This window comes from Salvelinus alpinus, chromosome 12 (genome assembly GCF_045679555.1).
Source record: "Salvelinus alpinus chromosome 12, SLU_Salpinus.1, whole genome shotgun sequence".
NCBI lineage: Eukaryota > Metazoa > Chordata > Actinopteri > Salmoniformes > Salmonidae > Salvelinus > Salvelinus alpinus.
In genome coordinates this window covers 42,649,751-42,671,599 of record NC_092097.1, presented here as the reverse complement: position 1 = coordinate 42,671,599, position 21,849 = coordinate 42,649,751, and the positions used below count along the sequence as shown (strand labels likewise).

General features: G+C 42.7%; 1 protein-coding gene across 1 annotated transcript in view; it reads right to left on the bottom strand.

Annotated features, from left to right (window-relative positions):
* Nucleotides 1-1,789: 1,789 nt before the first annotated feature.
* The window catches only part of rhobtb3 (Rho related BTB domain containing 3), a 32,823-nt gene continuing 12,763 nt past the window's right edge, over nucleotides 1,790-21,849 (bottom strand). Inside the window, exons 4-12 of the mRNA XM_071336445.1 lie at nucleotides 18,707-18,864; nucleotides 18,156-18,264; nucleotides 16,177-16,581; nucleotides 10,752-10,861; nucleotides 9,958-10,067; nucleotides 8,777-8,946; nucleotides 7,532-7,698; nucleotides 4,153-4,249; nucleotides 1,790-3,308 (exon numbers count right to left, since the gene is read on the bottom strand). Of these exons, the coding sequence (XP_071192546.1) occupies nucleotides 3,190-3,308; nucleotides 4,153-4,249; nucleotides 7,532-7,698; nucleotides 8,777-8,946; nucleotides 9,958-10,067; nucleotides 10,752-10,861; nucleotides 16,177-16,581; nucleotides 18,156-18,264; nucleotides 18,707-18,864 (1,445 nt within the window). The 3' untranslated portion in view covers nucleotides 1,790-3,189. The remainder of the gene's footprint in view (nucleotides 3,309-4,152; nucleotides 4,250-7,531; nucleotides 7,699-8,776; nucleotides 8,947-9,957; nucleotides 10,068-10,751; nucleotides 10,862-16,176; nucleotides 16,582-18,155; nucleotides 18,265-18,706; nucleotides 18,865-21,849) is intronic.

Genomic DNA, 21,849 nt, shown 5'->3' with positions numbered 1-21,849 from the left:
TTAACCCTTAGGATAGGGAGAGACATAACAGCCCGGCATTTATATTTGCAATATAAGTAGTTGGGCTTTCTTAAGGTATTATGAGCCAATGGTAATCTATAAGGCATTTATACAGTAGTTTTTCTGCTTCATCTTATGTGTTTATTCATTCACTAGGATGTTGCTGGGCCCAGCACAAGCATTGTGTTCCCCTGGTCTTCTGGTACAATTGCTGTGGGAAAGTATGCTAAGCTTAGCAGAGACAGCTCAGAGGTCAGTGCAGTGGAGGTAGGATGAAAACAGAGACACAGATGTACTGCCAGTTCCTTAATATGTTGGCTCTATATGGAATAGCAATTAACACAGGGAGGTAACAGAGGCACAGTTATAGTGGTGAGTTGTATCTCCAGTGGTGCTTTTACATGTTGTATGTGTCTTAAACATGAGCTAGTTAAAAAACGAGGAAGACTTTCACTGGTACAGTAAATGTTGAGAAACGCTGTACTATAGTGTACTGCAGCCATACTCAACGAACGGGGTCAATATAGACCGAAGGTCCCGGCTTAAAAAAATAATACTTTTAACTTGCTGCTGTTGAGAATTGTAATAGTACAATGCACAAGCATTCATTTCGAAATGAATTTGGTAGTGCGTGGGTATATTTCCTCTTATATCATTTACTGACAGAACCTAGAGCTAATTTTAACGTGTCAGCTAAGTAGTGGAACTGGACATTTCTATCTAAGTATTGTAGTTATCATTGCCAGTTTACATGCCCAGGGGCCTCAACCCCCAGAGGGCCCACATTGATTTTGTTGAGTCACTCAGGTATCCCAACACACCCAAGACATGGCAAAATGTTTAGAATTGCAGGACAATTGCTTCAAAATGGCAACATTTCTAAAAAGGGGTGGGAACAGTTTTGTGTCGCATCGGTCGCGAGGTGTTTTTTTTTCACTGAGCCAATAAATGACAATATACATCCAGACCTTTGCCATCTAAGAAATGTGTGACCCGGACCTTCTCAAATAGTAGTTGATGTACTGCCTATGTCATGTAGCAATTACTGCCTGTGTGTGGACTACCTGGCCTGATGACTCCTTGCTGTCCCCAGTCCACCTAGCCTTGGTGCTACTCCAGTTTCAACTGTTCTGACTGCGGCTATGGAACCCTGACCTGTTCACCGGATGTGCTACCTGTCCCAGACCTGCTGTTTTCAACTCTCTAGAGACACCAGGAGCGGTAGAGATACTCTGAATGATCGGCTATGAAAAGCCAACTGACATTTACTCCTGAGGTGCTGACCTGTTGCACCCTCGACAACCACTGTGTAATTATTATTATTTGACCCTGCTGGTCACCTATGAACATCTTGGCCATGTTCTGTTACAATTTCCACCCGGCACAGCCAGAAGAGGACTGGCCACCCCTCATAGCCTGGTTCCTCTCTAGGTTTCTTCCTAGGTCCTGGCCTTTCTTGGGAGTTTTTCCTAGCCACTGTTTCTACACCTGCATTGCTTGCTGTTTGGGGTTTTAGGCTGGGTTTCTGTTCAGCACTTTGAGATATCAGAAGGGCTGTATAAATACATTTGATTTGTGTGTGTATGTAGCATGGGGGGGTTAGAAATTGTTTCAAGTCATATTGTGTGTGAGTTTATACAGTTTAAATTCAAGAGAAGCAACTAAGCTTCAGACTAACCTTCAACACATGACGTACTGTATGTGCATTATTAATGCATACTAACACACTCGTGACTGCTCAGTAAGAGATGTCTTCAGATGTACAATAACGATTCAGTAGGCGGTGTGCCAACGTGTACTTCTAAAACATGTTTTTATTCCGAGTGACTCAGGTCACCATTATCACTGTACACAACCATCCCCCATGGCCGGCTGGTCACCAAATAAAACACCTACACCCTCTAGTCTCCACATGCAGTTAGCTCTTCTCCAGACGTTACAAAACACCCCCTGGTACAGGCAGTACACAGTACAAAAATAGTTGCAGCACCATCAAATTATAATCTCATGGCAAAAAAAATACACATTTGAGGTGTGGTCAAACCAGAGGTGTTGTTTGGCTAGGGTTTCAATGATCGTGTGTGTGCGCGTGTGTGTGTTAAGTCTCCAGGTGCCCCAATGCTGTTAAACATGGGTGCTCTCTTTTTGAGGATTTAGCATTGCAGAAGAACCCAGTAAGACAACCATGTAGGTCCACTATGTACTCAGTTATGGTGGCCTCGACCCAAATCAACTCCTATAGCCCTAGACATTTCTGGATGAAACATTATGGATATGAAGGAAGGGGACATTAACAAGTGTGTAGGGTGTAGTGCCATGGGTTGATTTGGGACTGGAGGATTGTGTCCCTAGATTAAATAGACATCCTCTATAGATGCACAATCAATGGTCACGTTCATTAGACAAAACACTCCCAAACGTTTTAGATGCGTTTCAGCCTGTTCCTTTGAACGTTTCCCGTGCATATATGTTCATTTGAGCACCATCTTCACTTAAATAAAAAATATATGCATCTCCTGTGTGGAGATGGCAAAGATGATCACTGTCCATTCTACATGGATACACAGTTAATTTGCCTTGAAAAGGGTTAGGGTTCGCCATGGACACAGCCATTTCTCTACCAATAATCTCCGGGCCATAGATGCATCCTCTATGGACAGGTTATGTTTTTGCAGCTGCACAGTGCCTGAAGAAGGCTTTACATCTCAGGAACCACAAGTATGCTATAGCAATCTTCTGAAATATGCAGCCACCGCGACTGCAAAGATAAACCTGGAATGTAGCCATTTTCTTTTTTCCACCCTAGTATGTCATTTTGAAATTCTCCCTGGTTAAATAGATCAGTCATTTTGTCCCAAAGACAGTCAGGTGTTGATCTTAAAGGACCAGGGTGCGTCAGTCTTGCATTTCACCTCCCGTTGACGTCGCCTTTTGACCTTTTCTGCTCCACGCTCAACCCTCTGGGTCTTCTTTTCCCAAGCTGCCTAGCTTTCTGTTCCCCTTATTCACTGTCCAATTCAGGCAGATAGCTTGGAATTAAAGTCTGGTTTGTTTATAGCGTCTTCTCTCCTTCTCTCTCAAGTCCTCCCTGCCAACCTTTTCCCCCTCTTCTTTGTCCTCTGTCTCTTGACCCACACCTTCTCCTCTCGGTCTCTCACTATTTCTCCAGGGTGTGGCGGCGGGTGGGTGTCACATGACGAGGCAGCGGGACTTCTTGAGTTTGCGTCGGCGCTGCTGATACTCGCTCAGCTCCTGCAGGTAGCCTCGGGACGGCCAGCGCAGTCTCTCCACCTGTTCCCGCTCCTCCTCTGTCAACCGAGACGACAAAAACACAAGGTTGCCGTGATGATATCACCATGGCGGCATGTTAACCTCTCGCTCTCGCACACAAACAGTGCCAGGATACATTTTTCTGTCATTGCCTAAACAAACATTTTCAATGAAGCCATCAAGCCGCCTAAGTGTTCTGCCTGATACCCCTGTGCTTACATACACCTGAGAACTGCACCAGTGTGAATAATGTGTAGTAGGCCTACTGTCTAGTCTTTGTATCTCTTCACTTGTGCCCTTCCAGACCCGTCCATTTGACCTGATATATGCACTTGTGTACGATGACATTGTTAATGGAAATAAACCTGTTGTAGATGCTACTAAACGTGCATTGTGTGCTTATTAACCAGTGTGTCTTCTAAATCTGTCATAACCACAGACCCCGTGGCTTGACAGGCATTAGGAAAGGTAAACGCCAATTTAGCGTCGTAGGTGTGCAAGCCCTATTTTACAAAATTGTACGGTGTAAATGTTTTTTTACACGCTTTAGCAATCCACTATTCCACTACATCGGCAGTCATAATTATTAATGTCACTTGTAATATGTCCCCTTTCAGAATTTGTCCTCTACATAATAATCTGTGCTATTAAAACTGACAGTATGTCTACTGAATGGGTTTGCAGTTCACTTTATCATATGATAAATTATATACAAAAACCCATTAGCTTTCACAACAGCTTGCATCAGCCATAGCTTATGGTGACTGTCATGCAGGTCCAATTGCTCAGTTGGTTGACGCATGGGGCTTGCAACACCAGTTGTACTTAGTAAGTAGCTTTGACTTATTAATATGCCCTGTGATCTGCCCTATGGTTTCTCACCTGAGAGCTCCAGGAAGTCAGGCTTGTGGCTGAAGATTAGGTAGTTATTGGCTATGAAGTGGAGTAGCCATACATACAGCTGCTCTGCATTGTGGCACTGTGAGAGAGGGGAACAGTGACCATGTTTACATACTCACAGTATTCCTGATAGTAAGTAGCTCATATCCCGCTTCAGGTTTTATTTGATATCCCACTCACGAGTATGCCTGTATCCATGAACCGAATATTCCAAATGTTTAAATGGCTTAGTTACTGAAGTATGGACACTGACTGTAGGCTTATAACCTCTCATATGTACCGTAATATTAACTCCTGCAGAAGTATGCATTTCTTGCATTAAAATGATCGAACAAATATTAATTTTATCTCGAACAGGAGTGGATAAATAATTTCTTTCAGCATCTCATGAGAAAATGCAAATGTACTGTAACTTTTGTTACATTTGACACTTCTACAAGCAGACAGTATTTCAACCGCATAAAATATGCACACCAGACCAACTGAAATCTTATCAGAAATGTGTTAAATCGTTTTCTCAGCTTTTCATTCTCTTAAAACCAGTCAAACTGATGACATTTTGCACAGGAATCTTTTCACTGTTTGAGTTAATGCGTTTTTCTCCCCGGTCCCTAAACGAAAGACAACTTTACCGTTGTTACATCGATATAATTCATTAGTAATCTAGTTAAGCACTACTTTATGGCAACAAGTTATAACAGAAGAGAAGATGCATGTATCTAACTATAGTTGATAAATAAATGGCCTACCAAATGTCGGGAATTATAAACAGAAACTAGGGGTGAAAGTAGCCAGTAGGCTATATGGTCCAATACGGACTATCAGCCAAATTAATTATTATGGTGGATCAAACTACTCAGATAGGTTACTTTAAGTTATTTGTTTCACAATCAGATGAAAACATCAACACACAACATCCATGATATGCAAAACGGACTCCGCAGACTGTGAAAAACAGTAAACGGGCTAAGATGTTTACATGCCATAGTATCAAGTCTAAAATCGGCATAGCCCAGGCTTCTTATCCAAGTTTCTCATAACTGAGATTTTAACTAAATATAGGGATATGATGTTTATATGCATCAACTCAAAACAGAATACTTGAGTATCCCGAATAACAATGGGTCATTGGTAGTAAATGTGGTACGTGTCAGCTGTTTGAGGAAATATGTACTGTCACTAAAAAGAGAGGGATATGGAGGAGGTAAGTCAGCTATGTTGTAGCTTTTAAAATAGAAACTAGAAGACAGAATACAACAATGACTTCCACATGGAAATGTCATTTTCCAACCCTGTGAAATGTGCATGCATGCATATGCTCTCCTTGCCTCAAGCTTTTTTAACTAATGACCTGAAAGCTGGATAGGTGACAGCACAATGGTAGAAACGCTTCACAGCTTAGGATACAAGTGGCTTTCACCAACCACATCCTCTCAGGTTTGTGGTAAGGATTGTAAAAAAATATATAAAAAATACTAGCATTATTTAATAATTTCTCTCTTTATTGGCACAGAGTTATAAACCTTGTTGAAACCAAGGGGTGCATCTCAATAGTCAATTGTTTTCTCCTTGTCTCATCTCTCTGGAAAGCAATGTGGAGGATGCTGCTGGAGAAGTTTGTCAGTGCAGATAAGGAATGGATACAAGCAGAGGAATATTATTTAGAACCATGGTCAGATGATAGACCCATGGTCTTTGTCAGGTTGTGAAGGAAAGGAGACCATTGAGGATTGTGGGAGCTAGCCACATACACAGAAAAGAGAACACATACATACTCTTGCTGAATACCAAATCCTTCCCCTAGGACAGGGCTGTTCAATTCTGGTCCTGGAGGGCCAAAACACATCTGGTTTTCATGCCCTCCTTCAAACCAGGGACTGATTCAGACCTGGGACACCAGGTGAGTGCAATTTACTACCAGTTAAAAATATGAACCAGAAGTGATTTGGCCCACAGGGACCGGAATTGAACAGCCCTGCTCTAGGCACTCCTGTATATCTGAATATGAGTTTATGGTTGTGAGAATCTTCACCATATTGCTTCCAATGTTTTGGAGACGTTAAGGAGTAGGGGTCGATTTGGAATGGAGTCGGAAGTTCACATACACTTAGGTTGGTGTCATTAAAACTTGTTTTTCAACCACTCCACAAATTTCTTGTTAACAAACTATAGTTTTGGCAAATCGGTTAGGACATCTACGTTGTGCATGACAATAATTTTTCCCAAAAATTGTTCACAGACAAAATATTTCACTTATAATTCACTGTATCACAATTCCAGTTGGTCAGAAGTTTACATACACTAAATTGACAGTGCCTTTAAACAGCTTTGAAAAATCCAGAAAATTATGTCATGTCTTTAGAAGCTTCTGGTAGGCTAATTGACATCATTTGAGTCAATTGGAGGTATACCTGTGGATGTATTTCAAGGCCTACCTTCAAACTCAGTGCCTCTTTGCTTGACATCATGGGAAAATCAAAAGAAATTAGCCAAGACCTCCACAAGTCTTGTTCATCCTTGGGAGCAATTTCCAAACGCCTGAAGGTACCACGTTCATCTGTACAAACAATAGTACACACGTATAAACACCATGGGACCACGCAGCCGTCATACCGCTCAGGAAGGAGACGCGTTCTGGAGACGCGTTCAGGAAGGAGATTCGTACTTTGGTGTGAATAGTGCAAATCAATCCCAGAACAACAGCAAAGGATCTTGTGAAGATGCTGGAGGAAACCAGTACAAAAGTATTTATATCCACAGTAAAACAAGTCCTATATCGACATAACCTGAACGTTCGCTCAGCAAGGAAGAAGCCACTGCTCCAAAACCTCCATTAAAAAAGCCAGACTACGGTTTGCAACTGCACATGGGGACAAAGATCGTACTTTTTGGAGAAATGTCCTCTGGTAAAAATAAATAAATAAATAAATAAACCTCAATCCTATAAAACATTTGTGGGCAGAAATAGCGTGTGCGAGCAAGGAGGCCTACAAACCTGACTCAGTTACACCAGCTCTGTCAGGAGGAATGGGCCAAAATTCACCCAACTTATTGTGGGAAGCTTGTGGAAGACTACCTGAAACGTTTGACCCAAGTTATACTATTTGAAGGCAATGCTACCAAATATTAATTGAGTGTATGTAAACTTCTGACCCTCTAGGAATGTGATGAAAGAAATAAAAGCTTAAATAAATCCCTACTATTATTCTGACATATCACATTCTTAAAATAAACTGACCTAAGATGGAATTTTTACTAGGATTAAATGTCAGGAATTGTGAAACTGAGTTTAAATGTATTTGGCTAAGGTATATGTAAACTTCCGACTTCAACTGTATATCTCTCACACACATACACTAACCTTAGCCCTGCGGAGAAGGCGGATCACACTGATGCTGGTTGATGCCAGCTCTCGGCTAGGCATGCTCTGGAGGTAGGCGCATACACACACCTCACACAGGTGCTGCAGACGCTTCACCTGGTACATCTCTGCACAGACCAGCACGGCCATGGCCTGCAATACACTGGCTGGACACACACACACACACACTCAGTCAAACATACTGGAACCTCGTTTAGAAAATGATCATACTCATGCACAAATTTGATTGTAAATTGTGGTTGAAATGCACACTTGTGATTTATAACACACACACACACACGTCGCTGTACTGTCATATCACATTAACCAGCTGGGAAACATATCAACCCCAAGATAACATCACAAACACACAAAATCCCTCCTGCTTCAAACAAATCGGCCTACAGTACTATCCTTCATATCGTAGTGTCACGGTGTCCACTCCAATTGCTCTTGATCTTCCCCCAGCCTGTCAATCATTTTGGGGGAGCTGTCAGTCAAATCCCTCTGGGGCTTATGAGATACTGTTAGTTCCATCTGAGAGTAAATCCACCGCCATTCATTTTCCCAGCCTGTACTGAGCAGCACTGAGGACCTGGGGCATGTTCACTGACAGGTTGCAGATAGAAATACATCTTTATCTTAAGTTTAGGATTCTGTTCTCCTGGGTTTGTAAGCTTTTGCTCCAGCCCTGCTGAATCACACCTGCTTCTAGAGAATCAGCTGCTCATAATAATGACCTTAATTTGCTGAATCCAAGTGTTAGTTAGAGCAGGGTTTCCCAAACTTGGTCCTGTGTCCCCTCCTGGGTGCACGTTAAATTGTTTTGCCCTAATACTACACAGCTGATTCAAATAACCAACTCATCAAGCTTGAAACACTGAGTGAGAGCAAGGCTGCAGCAAAAGAGTGCATACTCCGTAGTTGTCCAGGAGGAGGGTAAGCCACCCCTGGGCTGTGTGCGAAAACGTTTCTAGCCCTCAAATTCTTGCTTCACACGTCCTTGTTTCCTCAATTACACACACTCCCCTAATAGCACATTGGCGGAGAGGATCCACGGTCCCTCCCTCGGACCTCCTCTTCCAATGAACTTAGAGAGTGAGGTGAGGAATTGAGGAAACAAGGGCGGAGGAAGAAAGGATTTGACAGCTACCGGTAGTAGCGTTTTCAGATACAGCAGTCTAAAGTGGGTGGGCCCCGGCCTATAATGAGCCTGTTTTTGTTCCTGCACTGCAGTGGACCCACCAGGACAGCAGGTGTCAGTGTAAAGGTACTCCAGGAAGGAGAGGAAGGTGTCAGAGGAGACTCCGTGGATGGGCACCACCCGACTCCGTGCCTCCGCATACTTCCCGCTGAACATAGCCGCCATGACATCACAGCGGGCCACCAGGACCGCCCGGTGAGCCGGTAACACACTCCCTGAAACACAGTCTGTTTTTAAATTGAATCCTTATTTTGACCAACTTACTGAGAATTAGAATCCATTCTCCTTTATACAGTCTCCTTCACAGCAAGACCTCCGGGAGAGGTTGCTGGAGGAGAGGGGTTGAATGGTGGTTTTCGGTAACATGCTGCTAATCGTTTCCCTGACAGACCCCAGTTGTAAGACGGAAGGTTTTCACGATACAGCTGAGGATAATAGCTACAGCTATTGTCGGTTTCTTGTACTTTTCTGACAAGCTTCCACATTACAGCTTCACATCAGCCAATCATATCTACTGAATGATCTTCTCATACACAGTCTAGGTGCAAGGTGAATTTAATCTAAAACTGTCATAGTTATAAATTGATGCCTTTCAGGAATGGGTCATTTTAATTAACCCAGACCTTATGACCGCTATAAAGCATGACATAATGGTTGTCTTGAAGTATTTTCCATCTAATGACAGGCATTGTTACACTCATGAAAGTGCTCTCTACAGTTGGATGCAGCACAGGTGAAGCAAAGTGGACATTTTGAAGTGTCAGGAGCAGAAAATAAATGCATTTCATTATATGGGTTATTGTAGATGATTGCTAATGCACTTGGAGCCTGGCGTCACCATGCAGTAGTTTCTCATTGTTAAAAAGAAAAATGTACAGTTGCTGCATCAAAGGCATTAAAAAAATGTACACACATATCTGTAACATAATATCAGGGGATTTTTAACATTACTGAGTGTTTATACCCCAAAAAAGATACAATAATTGCACATAAAGACATGAATTGTACATGCATTTCTAAAGGACCTTGTTGCACTGTGGTTATTGTATAGCAAGTGTATGTCATACGAAGCACCCTGAATTATGTTGACGGCATTTTCTCTATTCGGTGCAATAATGAAATGGACTGACTCCCTGAGAGCCCCCAATGAAGGAATCAGCTAATCATGTTTAATAAAAAAAGGTGACCTGGCACTACATGTAATTGTCTGGGGTGTGTGAACTTGCCTTGCACCATAAAAATTACATCAGAGTAGAGAGGAGAATTGAAGAGGTTGACCAGAGACTGAGGACCAAGCTGGGCGGCTCGGGCGTTGGGCGTGTCCCTGGGACCCTACAAACACAGACGCGCACATGCACGCACACACAAACCAACACACACACACACACAGCGTGGGTTAAGTCTGAGAATTCCGCCACTGTTGGTGTTTACAAGCATAAGTGCCATTTCATTCTGAGCTTCCACATCCAGCTCCCCCGTGGCATCAAAATAGCCTGTCTAACAGCCTGCCTCAGCAGCAGGTAACTCCACTGTCCCTGGCCTCACTGCCAAGACCGCCTCAATGGAGCTGGCTAATGCTGAAACAGACTGGCAGGCAGGCTCGCTTCCAGAGCAGTCTGCATATCAAACCCATGGCTTCATTATGCTGCATTTTGTTATAACATCGCATGGATCATTGATTTTCAGCTGCTTAGTCAATTCCACTGATGGTTTGAAACCAAACATATGAAATGCTCCTTGATAAGAACTAGTGCAAAAGTGACACTTCGTTTTTGATGGAATTGAAAAAGAATGAACTCAACCCTCATCACCAGATCTAATTATGACCCTGCATGTCACGTGTCTCCTGATGTTAAGTCCCACATCACATTGCCTTGGCTCAATCTGAGAGTTTACCCTATCCCAAATGAATCATTTAGTGCACTGCTTTTGACCAGAGCCACATATTGTGTTATATCGGGGTTAGGGTGTGTGCGTGCGTGCGTGCATTTGTATCTGTTCAAGCCTCTGGGTCACCTTGTCTCTGCCCAGGAAGGAGCGGATGCGGTCCATGAGTTGAGCCACGGCCAGAGAGTTGTTAAGCTTCTCCCCCATGGCCTCCTGGAGGTGCTCCCACTCCCACGCCCCTGGATCACACCAGAACCACAGGCACACAAACACTCATATATACCACAGAAACAGACAGACTTATATATAAACATTAACATATATATACAGTGGGGAGAACAAGTATTTGATACACTGCCGATTTTGCAGGTTTTCCTACTTACAAAGCATGTAGAGGTCTGTAATTTTTATCATAGGTACACTTCAACTATGAGAGACGGAATCTAAAACAAAAATCCAGAAAATCACATTGTATGATTTTTAAGTAATTAATTTGCATTTTATTGCATGACATAAGTATTTGATACATCAGAAAAGCAGAACTTAATATTTGGTACAGAAACCTTTGTTTGCAATTACAGAGATCCTACGTTTCCTGTAGTTCTTGACCAGGTTTGCACACACTCCAGCAGGGATTTTGGCCCACTCCTCCATACAGACCTTCTCCAGATCCTTCAGGTTTCGGGGCTGTCGCTGGGCAATACGGACTTTCAGCTCCCTCCAAAGATTTTCTATTGGGTTCAGGTCTGGAGACTGGCTAGGCCACTGCAGGACCTTGAGATGCTTCTTACGGAGCCACTCCTTAGTAGCCCTGGCTGTGTGTTTTGGGTCGTTGTCATGCTGGAAGACCCAGCCACGACCCATCTTCAATGCTCTTACTGAGGGAAGGAGGTTGTTGGCCAAGATCTCGCAATACATGGCCCCATCCATCCTCCCCTCAATACGGTGCAGTCGTCCTGTCCCCTTTGCAGAAAAGCATCCCCAAAGAATGATGTTTCCACCTCCATGCTTCACGGTTGGGATGGTGTTCTTGGGGTTGTCCTCCAAACACGGCGAGTGGAGTTTAGACCAAAAAGCTCTATTTTTGTCTCATCAGACCACATGACCTTCTCCCATTCCTCCTCTGGATCATCCAGATGTTCATTGGCAAACTTCTGACGGGCCTGGACATGCGCTGGCTTGAGCAGGGGGACCTTGCGTGCGCTGCAGGATTTTAATCCATGACGGTGTAGTGTGTTACTAATGGTTTTCTTTGAGACTGTGGTCCCAGCTCTCTTCAGGTCATTGACCAGGTCCTGCAGTGTAGTTCTGGGCTGATCCCTCACCTTCCTCATGATCATTGATGCCCCCACGAGGTGAGATCTTGCATGGAGCCCCAGACTGAGGGTGATTGACCGTCATCTTGAACTTCTTCCATTTTCTAATAATTGGGCCAACAGTTGTTGCCTTCTCACTAAGCTGCTTGCCTATTGTCCTGTAGCCCATCCCAGCCTTGTGCAGGTCTACAATTTTATCCCTGATGTCCTTACACAGCTCTCTGGTCTTGGCCATTGTGGAGAGGTTGGAGTCTGTTTGATTGAGTGTGTGGACAGGTGTCTTTTATACAGGTAACGAGTTCAAACAGGTGCAGTTAATACAGGTAATTAGTGGAGAACAGGAGGGCTTCTTAAAGAAAAACTAACAGGTCTGTGAGAGCCGGAATTCTTACTGGTTGGTAGGTGATCAAATACTTATGTCATGCAATAAAATGCAAATTAATTACTTAAAAATCATACAATGTGATTTTCTGGATTTTTGTTTTAGATTCCGTCTCTCACAGTTGAAGTGTACCTATGATAAAAATTACAGACCTCTACATGCTTTGTAAGTAGGAAAACCTGCAAAATCGGCAGTGTATCAAATACTTGTTCTCCCCACTGTATATACACACACACACGTTTGGTGTCACTTAGAAAATGTCCTTGTTTTTTAAAGAAAAGCAAATCTTTTGTCCATTAAAATAACATCAAATTGATCAGAAATACAGTGTAGACATAGTTAATGTTGTAAATGACTATTGTAGCTGGAAACATCAGATTTTCGTGGAATACCTACATAGGCGTACAGAGGCCCATTATCTGCAACAATCCCTCCTGTGTTTCAATGGAAAGTTGTGTTAGCTAATCCAAGTTTACCATTTTAAAAGGCTAATTGATCATTAGAAAACTATTTTGCAATTATGCTAGCACAGCTGAAAATTGTTGTTTTGATTAAAAAGCAATAAAACTGGCCTTCTTTAGACTAGTTGATTATCTGGAGCATCATCATTTGTGGGTTCGATTACAGGCTCAAAATGGCCAGAAACAAAGAACTCTCTTCCGAAACTCGTCAGTCTTTTCTTGTTCTGAGAAATGAAGGCTATTCCATGCAAGAAATTGCCAGGAAACTGAAGATCTCGTACAACGCTGTGTACTACTCCCTTCACAGAACAGCACAAACTGGCTCTAACCAGAATAGAAAGAGGAGTGGGAGGCCCCGGTGCACAACTGAGCAAGAGGACAAGTACATTAGCGTGTCTAGTTTGAGAAACAGACGCCTCACAAGTCCTCAACTGACAGCTTCATTAAATAGTACCCGCAAAACACCAGTCTCAACTTCAACAGTGAAGAGGCGACTCCGGAATGCTGGCCTTCTGGGCAGAGTTCCTCTGTCCAGTGTCTGTGTTCTTTTACCCATCTTAATCTTTCATTTTTATTGGCCAGTCTGAGATATGGCTTTTTCTTTGCAACTCTGCCTAGAAGGCCAGCATCCCAGAGTCGCCTCTTCACTGTTGACGTTGAGACGGGTGTTTTAATAAGTGTAGTTATTCCATTGCATTCTGTTTCTCAAATATCCCCACTTTCTCTCACACACAGGTGTGCATGTGAGCCCACACACAAGCAATTCACAGAGATGCCATTTAGACAAATATATTTAGCTGCAGACACACATACACACACACACATGCTCAGCCAGTCACTCTTGCTCGGCCATGGAAACCCATTTCAGGAAGCTCGAACAGGTCTTGTGCTGACGATGCTGCCAGAGGAAGTTTGTAACACGGTAGTGAGTGATGCAACTGAGGACAGACAATTTTTACACGCTACGTGTTCCAGCACCCTGCGGTCCCATTCTGTGAGCTTGTGTGGCCTACCACTTTGTTGCTGAGCCGTTGTTGCTCCTAGACTTTTCCACTTCACAATAACAGCACTTACAGTTGACTGGGGCAGCTCTAGTAGGGCAGAAATTTGACAAACTGACCAGTCGGAAAGGTAGCATCCTATGACGGTACTATGTTGAAAGTCACTGAGCTCTTCAGTAAGGCCATTCTACTAACAGTGTTTGTCTATGGAGATTGCATGGCTGTGTGCTCAAGTTTATACACCTGTCAGCAACAGGTGTGGCTGAAATAGCCAAATCCAATAATTTGAAGAGGTGTCCACGTACTTTTGTATATATAGTGTACATGTACATTGATTAAAGTACTATCACCTAACCTAAATGTACATATTACCTCAATCATTCATCCCAACTACCTTGTACCCCAGTACACTGACTCGGTACCAGTGCTCCTTGTATACAGCCTGTAAATAGCCTCGTTATTGTTATTTTATTGTGTATTTTATTATTTAATTTTTATCTATTTGATAATTGTATTTTTAACTGCATTGTTGGGAAAGTATACACTTGTTGTATTCGGCACGTGACAAATAAAATTAGATTAGAAACACACAGAATGGAGACTGCAGATAGTCGTAGCAGTAGGTTTCATACAGTGATGGTAAATTATCCATTGTAAAAGAAGACAACATTATCTCACTTACAGTGGGCTCCAAAATTACTGGCACCCCTGACTGGCAATGCACAAACAATACTTATATAATAATAATAATAATATAATTATAGAGAAACTCAAAATACCAACATGTGAAAAATACTGTACTTTATTAATGTTTCAATGGAACCCAACTAAATAATTAATTGATTTAATTAAAAATCAATGTCTTCCAAATCAAGGTTTCAAAATGAATGGCACCCTTAAATATTATTGTAAATAACATCTACCAAAATTAAACCAGGAATTAAATTCCACTTATTTAAGTGTATCTAAGTGTCAAGGAACTACGTATATTGAGCCATTACATCACTTCCTTTTTTGCTAGGTTATAAAAATGAGGTAACACGCATGCAATATCCCTTTGTCATCCAACATCATGAAGAAAACAAAATAACTGGCAGTTCAAAAAAGACAGATGGTCGTAGACCTTCATTAATCTGGTAATTAATTAATTAATTAATCATTAATCTGGTAAAGAAGATCCACAAACGACTGAATATACCACTGAGCAGTGTTGGGGCAATTATTAAAAATGTAAAAAGATATGGAACAGTTGAAAACCTCACGGGTAGAAGACGCAAATGCATTTTGCCCCCCAGGATAGGGAGGGGGATCGTGAGAGAAGCAACAAAATCCCCAAGAATCACTGTGAAAGAATTGCAGGCCTTGGTGGCGTCTTGGGGTCACCAGATTTAAAAAAGCACTATCAGACGCCACCTCCACAACCACAGGCTTTTTGGAAGGGTTGCCAGAAGAAAGCCCTTAATGACCCCAAGACACAGACGCAAGCGCTTGGAGTTTGCCAAACGTAATTTAAATTATGATTGGAAGAAGGTGCTCTGGTCAGATGAGACCAAAATGTAACGTTTTGGTCAGATACAGCATCAGCATGTTTGGCGTCGAAACAGAGATGCATACAAGGAGAGGCACCTCATACTCACGGTGAAATATGGTGGTGGGTCAGTGATGTTTTGGGGCTGTTTTAATTCCAGAGGTCCAGGGGCACTGGTTAAGATTGATGGCATAATGAATTCCACCAAGTACCAGGCAATTTTGGCTGACAATCTGGTTGCCTCTGCCAGAAGGCTGGAACTTGGCCGTATGTGGACTTTCCAACAAGACAATGACCCAAAACATACCTCAAGATCCACACAGAAATGGTTCTGTGACAACAAAATCAATGTTCTGCCATGGCCATCTCAGTCGCCGGACCTCAATCCAATCGAAAACCTGTGGGCTGAGTTGAAGAGGGCAGTTGATAAGCACAAACCCAAGAATGTGAAGGATCTTGAAAGGATCTGCATAGAGGAATGGTCCAAAATCCCTCCAAATGTGTTCCTTAACCTTGTCAAACATTACAGGAAAAGACCATGCTGTTATCCTTGCCAGAGGTGGTGGCACTAAGTACTAAATGAGGAGTGCCAATAATTATGAAACCTTGATTTTGGTGAAATGTATTTTGTATTAAATAATTGTATGATTTTGGTGGGTTCCATTGAAACATTAAAGTACAGTATTTCTCACATGTTGGTATTTTGAGTTTATCTCTATAATTATATTGTTAATATTTTTTTAAGTATTGTTTGTGCATTGCCAGTCAGGGGTGCCAGTAATTGTGGAGCCCACTGTAGCTACAGCCTCGCTTTCTATCTCTGCTCCATGTGCTTATAGCAAACAGCACTTGAACCAGTAGTTTACCTCGGTAGAGGAACATGAGCGTCTCCCACAGGCACAGGCACAGCAGCGGGTCCTTTACCACCAGGCGTGATAGCCGTCCAGCCAGATGCCCATCAGGCCGCAACCCGTCCTCTTTGCCCAGACCCCCATCCCAGGTGGAGAGCAGTGATGGGGGTCCCCCGTCTCCCCGGCCGTCCCCCCGGCAGGCGCAACGAGAGATGGGCCTTTCCCTGGCCTTGGGCCCCAGCAACAGCTGTCTGAAGTAGGGGCTGACAGCACAGAGGACGGCGGCATGCCCCCAGCCCAGCTCCTTCCCAGAGTCCCCAGCGTAGAAGGCTACATCGGCAAACTGGACGCCGCGCTCCAGCAGCCACTGTAGGTCCTGAGAGAAGCTGGACTCCTCCACTCGGATGGGCGGAAGACGTGCTGGATGGATGGATGGCGAGAGGGAGAGAAAGAGAGAGATTAGAGAGTTGGGCGAGGGGATGAGGGAAAAGCAGAGTATTAGCTGGAAGGTAAACAGAGACAGTGTTAAGGTAAATCAATGTCCTATTATAATCCTATTTCTGCTTAATCCACGCTGCACCCCTGTGCACCTCATCACTTTTTTATTGCCACTCAGTTTTAGCCTGGTTTACAGGAAAGCTTCTCCAGGAACCAATGCACTTCATATTTAATGGATGTTGCACTACAGAGCGAGAGAGAGTTAAGTAGAGTTGGACGGGCCCCAGGCAAGTCAACCCACCCACCCACCTACTTTGGCAGTGCTGCTCTTCGCTGTCAATCACCAAGTCAAAGTTGTCAAACATAGTGGCTAAATGGCAAGGCTGCTATATTTAGTATGTTTACTGTAGCTTAGCCGTGTGCTCTGTACATGAACACAGATAGGTGTAGTATTTGTACTACACATTCACAGGAATAAACAAACAAAGAATGAACCCTATAGGGTGAGGGGCTGACTAAAAGATAATTCTAAACTTTGATAAAGCAGTGAAAGTTTATGTTCTATATTGAGAAAAGGAAGCAAATGTGCAATCACAGTTTGCTACAACCAAAATGTGATCATCTACTGAAGCTTAAGATACAGCGACAAAGTTTAAACAACGTTTCAACCAGCATGATATGATCTTCGTCAGGTCACCTGTATAATGATGTATTTTCACTAACCTTCAGTCGAAGATCCCATTTGGGCAGGAAACTCCCCAATTATTTATTCAGCTCCTCTGGCATGTTTGGATATGCACAATTACTCTCTTTTCATAATTCCTAATTAATCTCATGAGCTAAAAATAGTCCTGATATTCTCATCTCAGATCTCACAGATCTTGAATCCAAGCTAAATAAATCCCCCAAAAGTAAGGTATCTATTAGATTGGTCCAGCTGTATACATTTTGTAATTTGACTATTCTGTGTCTACTATACATTTGGTTAAAACACCCAACTGTGTAATTGATTGGTTAAAATGTAGTCACATATAGTTGGGTGATTATCAGAAGAAAAAATATATGTATAATTCAAAACATCTAGTGGCATGTTTATAACAACAGTAGCATGTGCAGGGAGAACAAGAAAGGGTTGAGAATTATACCCTGAGGAACACCACAAGTAAAGTTGATATAATAGAAAGGGTTGAGAATTAAACCCCGAGGAACACCACAAGTAAAGTTGATATAATAGAAAGGGTTGAGAATTAAACCCCGAGGAACACCACAAGTAAAGTTGATATAATATAAAGGGTTGAGAATTAAACCCCGAGGAACACCACAAGTAAAGTTGATATAATAGAAAGGGTTGAGAATTAAACCCCGAGGAACACCACAAGTAAAGTTGATATAATAGAAAGGGTTGAGAATTAAACCCAGAGGAACACCACAAGTAAAGTTGATATAATAGAAAGGGTTGAGAATTATACCCTGAGGAACACCACAAGTAAAGTTGATATAATATACACATAGAACTGATTTAAAGTTGTCCCTATTCTAGTATTACAGTCTCTCACCTGGTTGTTCCAGATGAGGGGGGCGTGGCTCATTCAGCTTGTTGCCACGCCTCTTTTCTGGACGGTCGTTGGCCTTCTGCTTCAAACATTGAATCATGAAGTACTCCAGCTGTACTCCATACATACACAAACACACCCTAGTTAGCATAAACATACACACCAAGATAAAATTGTGACATAATTAAAACATTTTATAATCACACAGCATCCAGTCCCATTCTTATCTCCACTAGCACTATGGCCAATAACATAATACTCTGGCATCTAAATCAGGGATGAGCAAATTCAGTCCTCAGGGGCTGGAGTGGTGTGACACTGTTTCCCGACCCCTAGCAAACACAGCTAATTGCATTCTATACTGAAGATCATATGATTAGTTGATTAATGGAGTTAGCTGGGGCAAAGGTTTGACACCAATCAGGCCCCTGAGGCCTGGCATTGCATCCCTGCTCTACATCATCAATGATGAATGATAACATTGATCACACACCAGTCATAAATCACACCATCAAACAATGATCACTTCATAACTGGCAGATGCCGACACTCACCACGCTGCCAAAGTAGCGGCTCACAAATACATGGTTGAGGGAGGGTAGCTCCAGATAAGTGGCCCCCAGGTCCCTAGAGAGCTGCAGGCCCTCGCTGTGGGGGACGCAGCTGCTCCAGTCTGATGCACATAGGGGGCATGTGCAGGGGGGCCCCTCATCTAGACAGTGAGAGGACAGGAGAGGTGAGTGAGACAGGATGAAATGTACCTCCTCTAAATGTCCACCACAGGAGGCTGCTGAGGGGAGGACAGCTCATAATAATGGCCGGAACAAAGTCGAATGGAATGACATCAAACACATGGAAACCATGTGTTAGATGTATTTGATACCATTCCACAAATTCCGCTCCAGCCATTACCACAAGCCCGTCCTCCCCAATTAAGGTGCCACCAACTTCCTGTGATGTACACACACTCAGTGCACAAAAACACGGTACCACCCACAAAACTTCCAGCAGAAAATCTCACGATTATATGTTATCCATCATAGATATAAGCACATACTGACATTCAGATGGATTTACAATGCATGCATAGACATACCCTGCATATGCATACTTCAGCCTACATTCAGAGAGACAAAGTCAGAGAGCGAGAATATAAAGAAAAAATTACGCATCTATCAGAATCCTAAATGTGTACTTGTAAGCACAGCAGTGTTCTAGAATATTGCACCGTTCATACTTTTCGAATTCTCAGTGCGGTGTAGCAATTTCTCCAACAGTCACCCCATTCAAATTAATAGAGGACACGTACGCAGAGCCGTGTTGGTTGGGATTTTTGGGGAGGTGTGCGTTTGGGCTTTTGAGTCCCTTGCGGATGGTGGACTCAGAGCCACGCAGCTATGTCACAATGGGAAGCCGGATTATCGCATCTCTGTGTCTGTGGACTCTGGATTACATTTAAGAGGGAAATGTAGGGAGAAGTAAAAAGACGCTGTGAAGGAGCTAGAGAGCGAGACAGAGTGGGGCGGTCTGCTCAGTGCCAAATGCAAGGAATAAATCACTCTGCTAATAAAACTGCAGGCATAGAGTGAAAGGTAGACACTGTCTGTTGTGCGTTTGTGCGTGTGTGTGTGATGTGTGCTGCAATGATTTTGCCCTAAGTCACCTAACCAAGGCAACAGGAAACAACTGCACACAGCTGTCATCCACCACATTCATTTGGGGATAGCTTTAGCACAGACAATAAAGCAGTGACAAAACAATACAAAAACAGGGTGTCAGATCTACCACCATCCCACAAGCCCCCTCTCTCACCACCAAAGAGTTATCAAATACTATTATGATCTTGCAATGAAGCTCTGGCAAGATCTTAAAGCATCTCACCAAGCTAAAAATAACCCATCATGAATGTGGTGTATTCGTTTACACCACTGAAATAAAAAAGATGGGGACACACAGAAGCATAGACATTAAAGTGGGCATGATGGTTAATACTTTGCTAGTTTAACACCACTGACCTGGGTGATACCAGGTGTCACTGTACCACACAAAGTGTGTGTGGGTGTGTGTGTCAGGGTTTGGACTGTTTGTTGTTTAAACCATGAAGACACATTACTTAGATGCAAAAGCCTGGGGCCTGTTTGAGATTTAATCATAAAATGAGAATCATCCTCTTAACTGAAAAGACAAATCCACTCCTTCAGCTATTTCCTCTGCTCCTACAGTATGTAATGTAGCCATACTTTCAAAAGACACAAAATGCTATAGATTATATTTTTGGATGCTATTAGTTTAGTTTCAGTTTATTGCATCGTAACAGAGTTATGTCAGATGGCATTAACATGGTTGGAAGCCATAACCTATTATGACTGGTGTGAGAGGCCTCATATCCAGTCAATGTCAGTGTTTCTAAAAGTGCTTTGAGTGAACCATTGACTGCAATGGATTGTAAGACTGCCGAGCAAAACTTCCCCACTCGACTCATTATACAAAATGTCATCTTTATTTAACCAGGCAGATTAATAAAGACAATGACAACCTGGCATGTGGTAAGTACATGGCAGTGGAGGATCCTCAGATGAGGAAGGGGAGGACCATCCTCCTCAGTGAATTTAATAAAAAAATACACATTTTAAAACATTTAAAAAGTTCAACTTTTTAGATAAAACTATACTAAATATAATCATGTCACCAAATAATTGATTAAAACACACTATTTTCCAAATAAGGTCTGCAGTAGCCTCAACAGCACTCTACAGAGTAGCACCATGGTGTAGCCGGAGGACAGATAGCTTCTGTCCTCCTCTGAGTACATTGACTTCAATACAAAACCTAGGAGGCTCACGTTTCTCACACCCTGCCATAGACTTACACCGTAATTATGATAACTTCCGGAGGACATCCTCCAACCTATCAGAGCTCTTGCAGCATGAACTGACATGTTGTCCACCCAATCAAAAGATCAGAGAATGAATCTAGTACTGAAAGCATAAGCTACAGCCAACTAGCACTGCAGTGCATAAAATGTGGTGGGTAGTTGACTCAAGGGGAGATAAAGAAAATAGTTGAACAGTTTTTAACAAATGAATTTATTCCTAAATGAAGGAGAAGCAAGAGAGAAATAGAGAGAGAGAGAGAGAGAGAGTGTGTCATTTTTTTCAGTTTCACTTACTTAGCTAGCTAATGCAGCTAGCTAGTTTAGCCTACAAAAACACCCTGCTCAAACAGAGCATGTTGCTATGTTAGCTAGCTGGCTATGACTATCCAACAAAACACTGGAACTGTTCCAAGTCAAGGTAAGCTTTTGGTTTAACTAATTTATTGCCACCGGGGCCTGCCGGGGTAACTGCTTACTGACTGTACACTGTAACGTTACTGCATGATTGTAGCGAGTTCACGAACGCGTTAGTTCTATTAGCCTAGCTGACTATGACGTTACTTTAGCTAATATGGTGACAACGATCTAGGCTGTGTGTAGCGGTTTGGCTTGGAAAAAATGTTCCGCTTGGTCCCATAAAGCTGATGTGTTGTGCATTGAAGTCCACAGGCGATGGGAAGAGGTGAAAGGAGGAGAGTGCATAATGTAGACGCAAGAAGGAATACAACGTGGCTGCTATGAAACTGTGAACTGTGTGTGCGTGTGATCAGGGGTGTATTCATTCCGCCAATTCTGTTGAAAAACGTTTCTTCAACAGAAGCA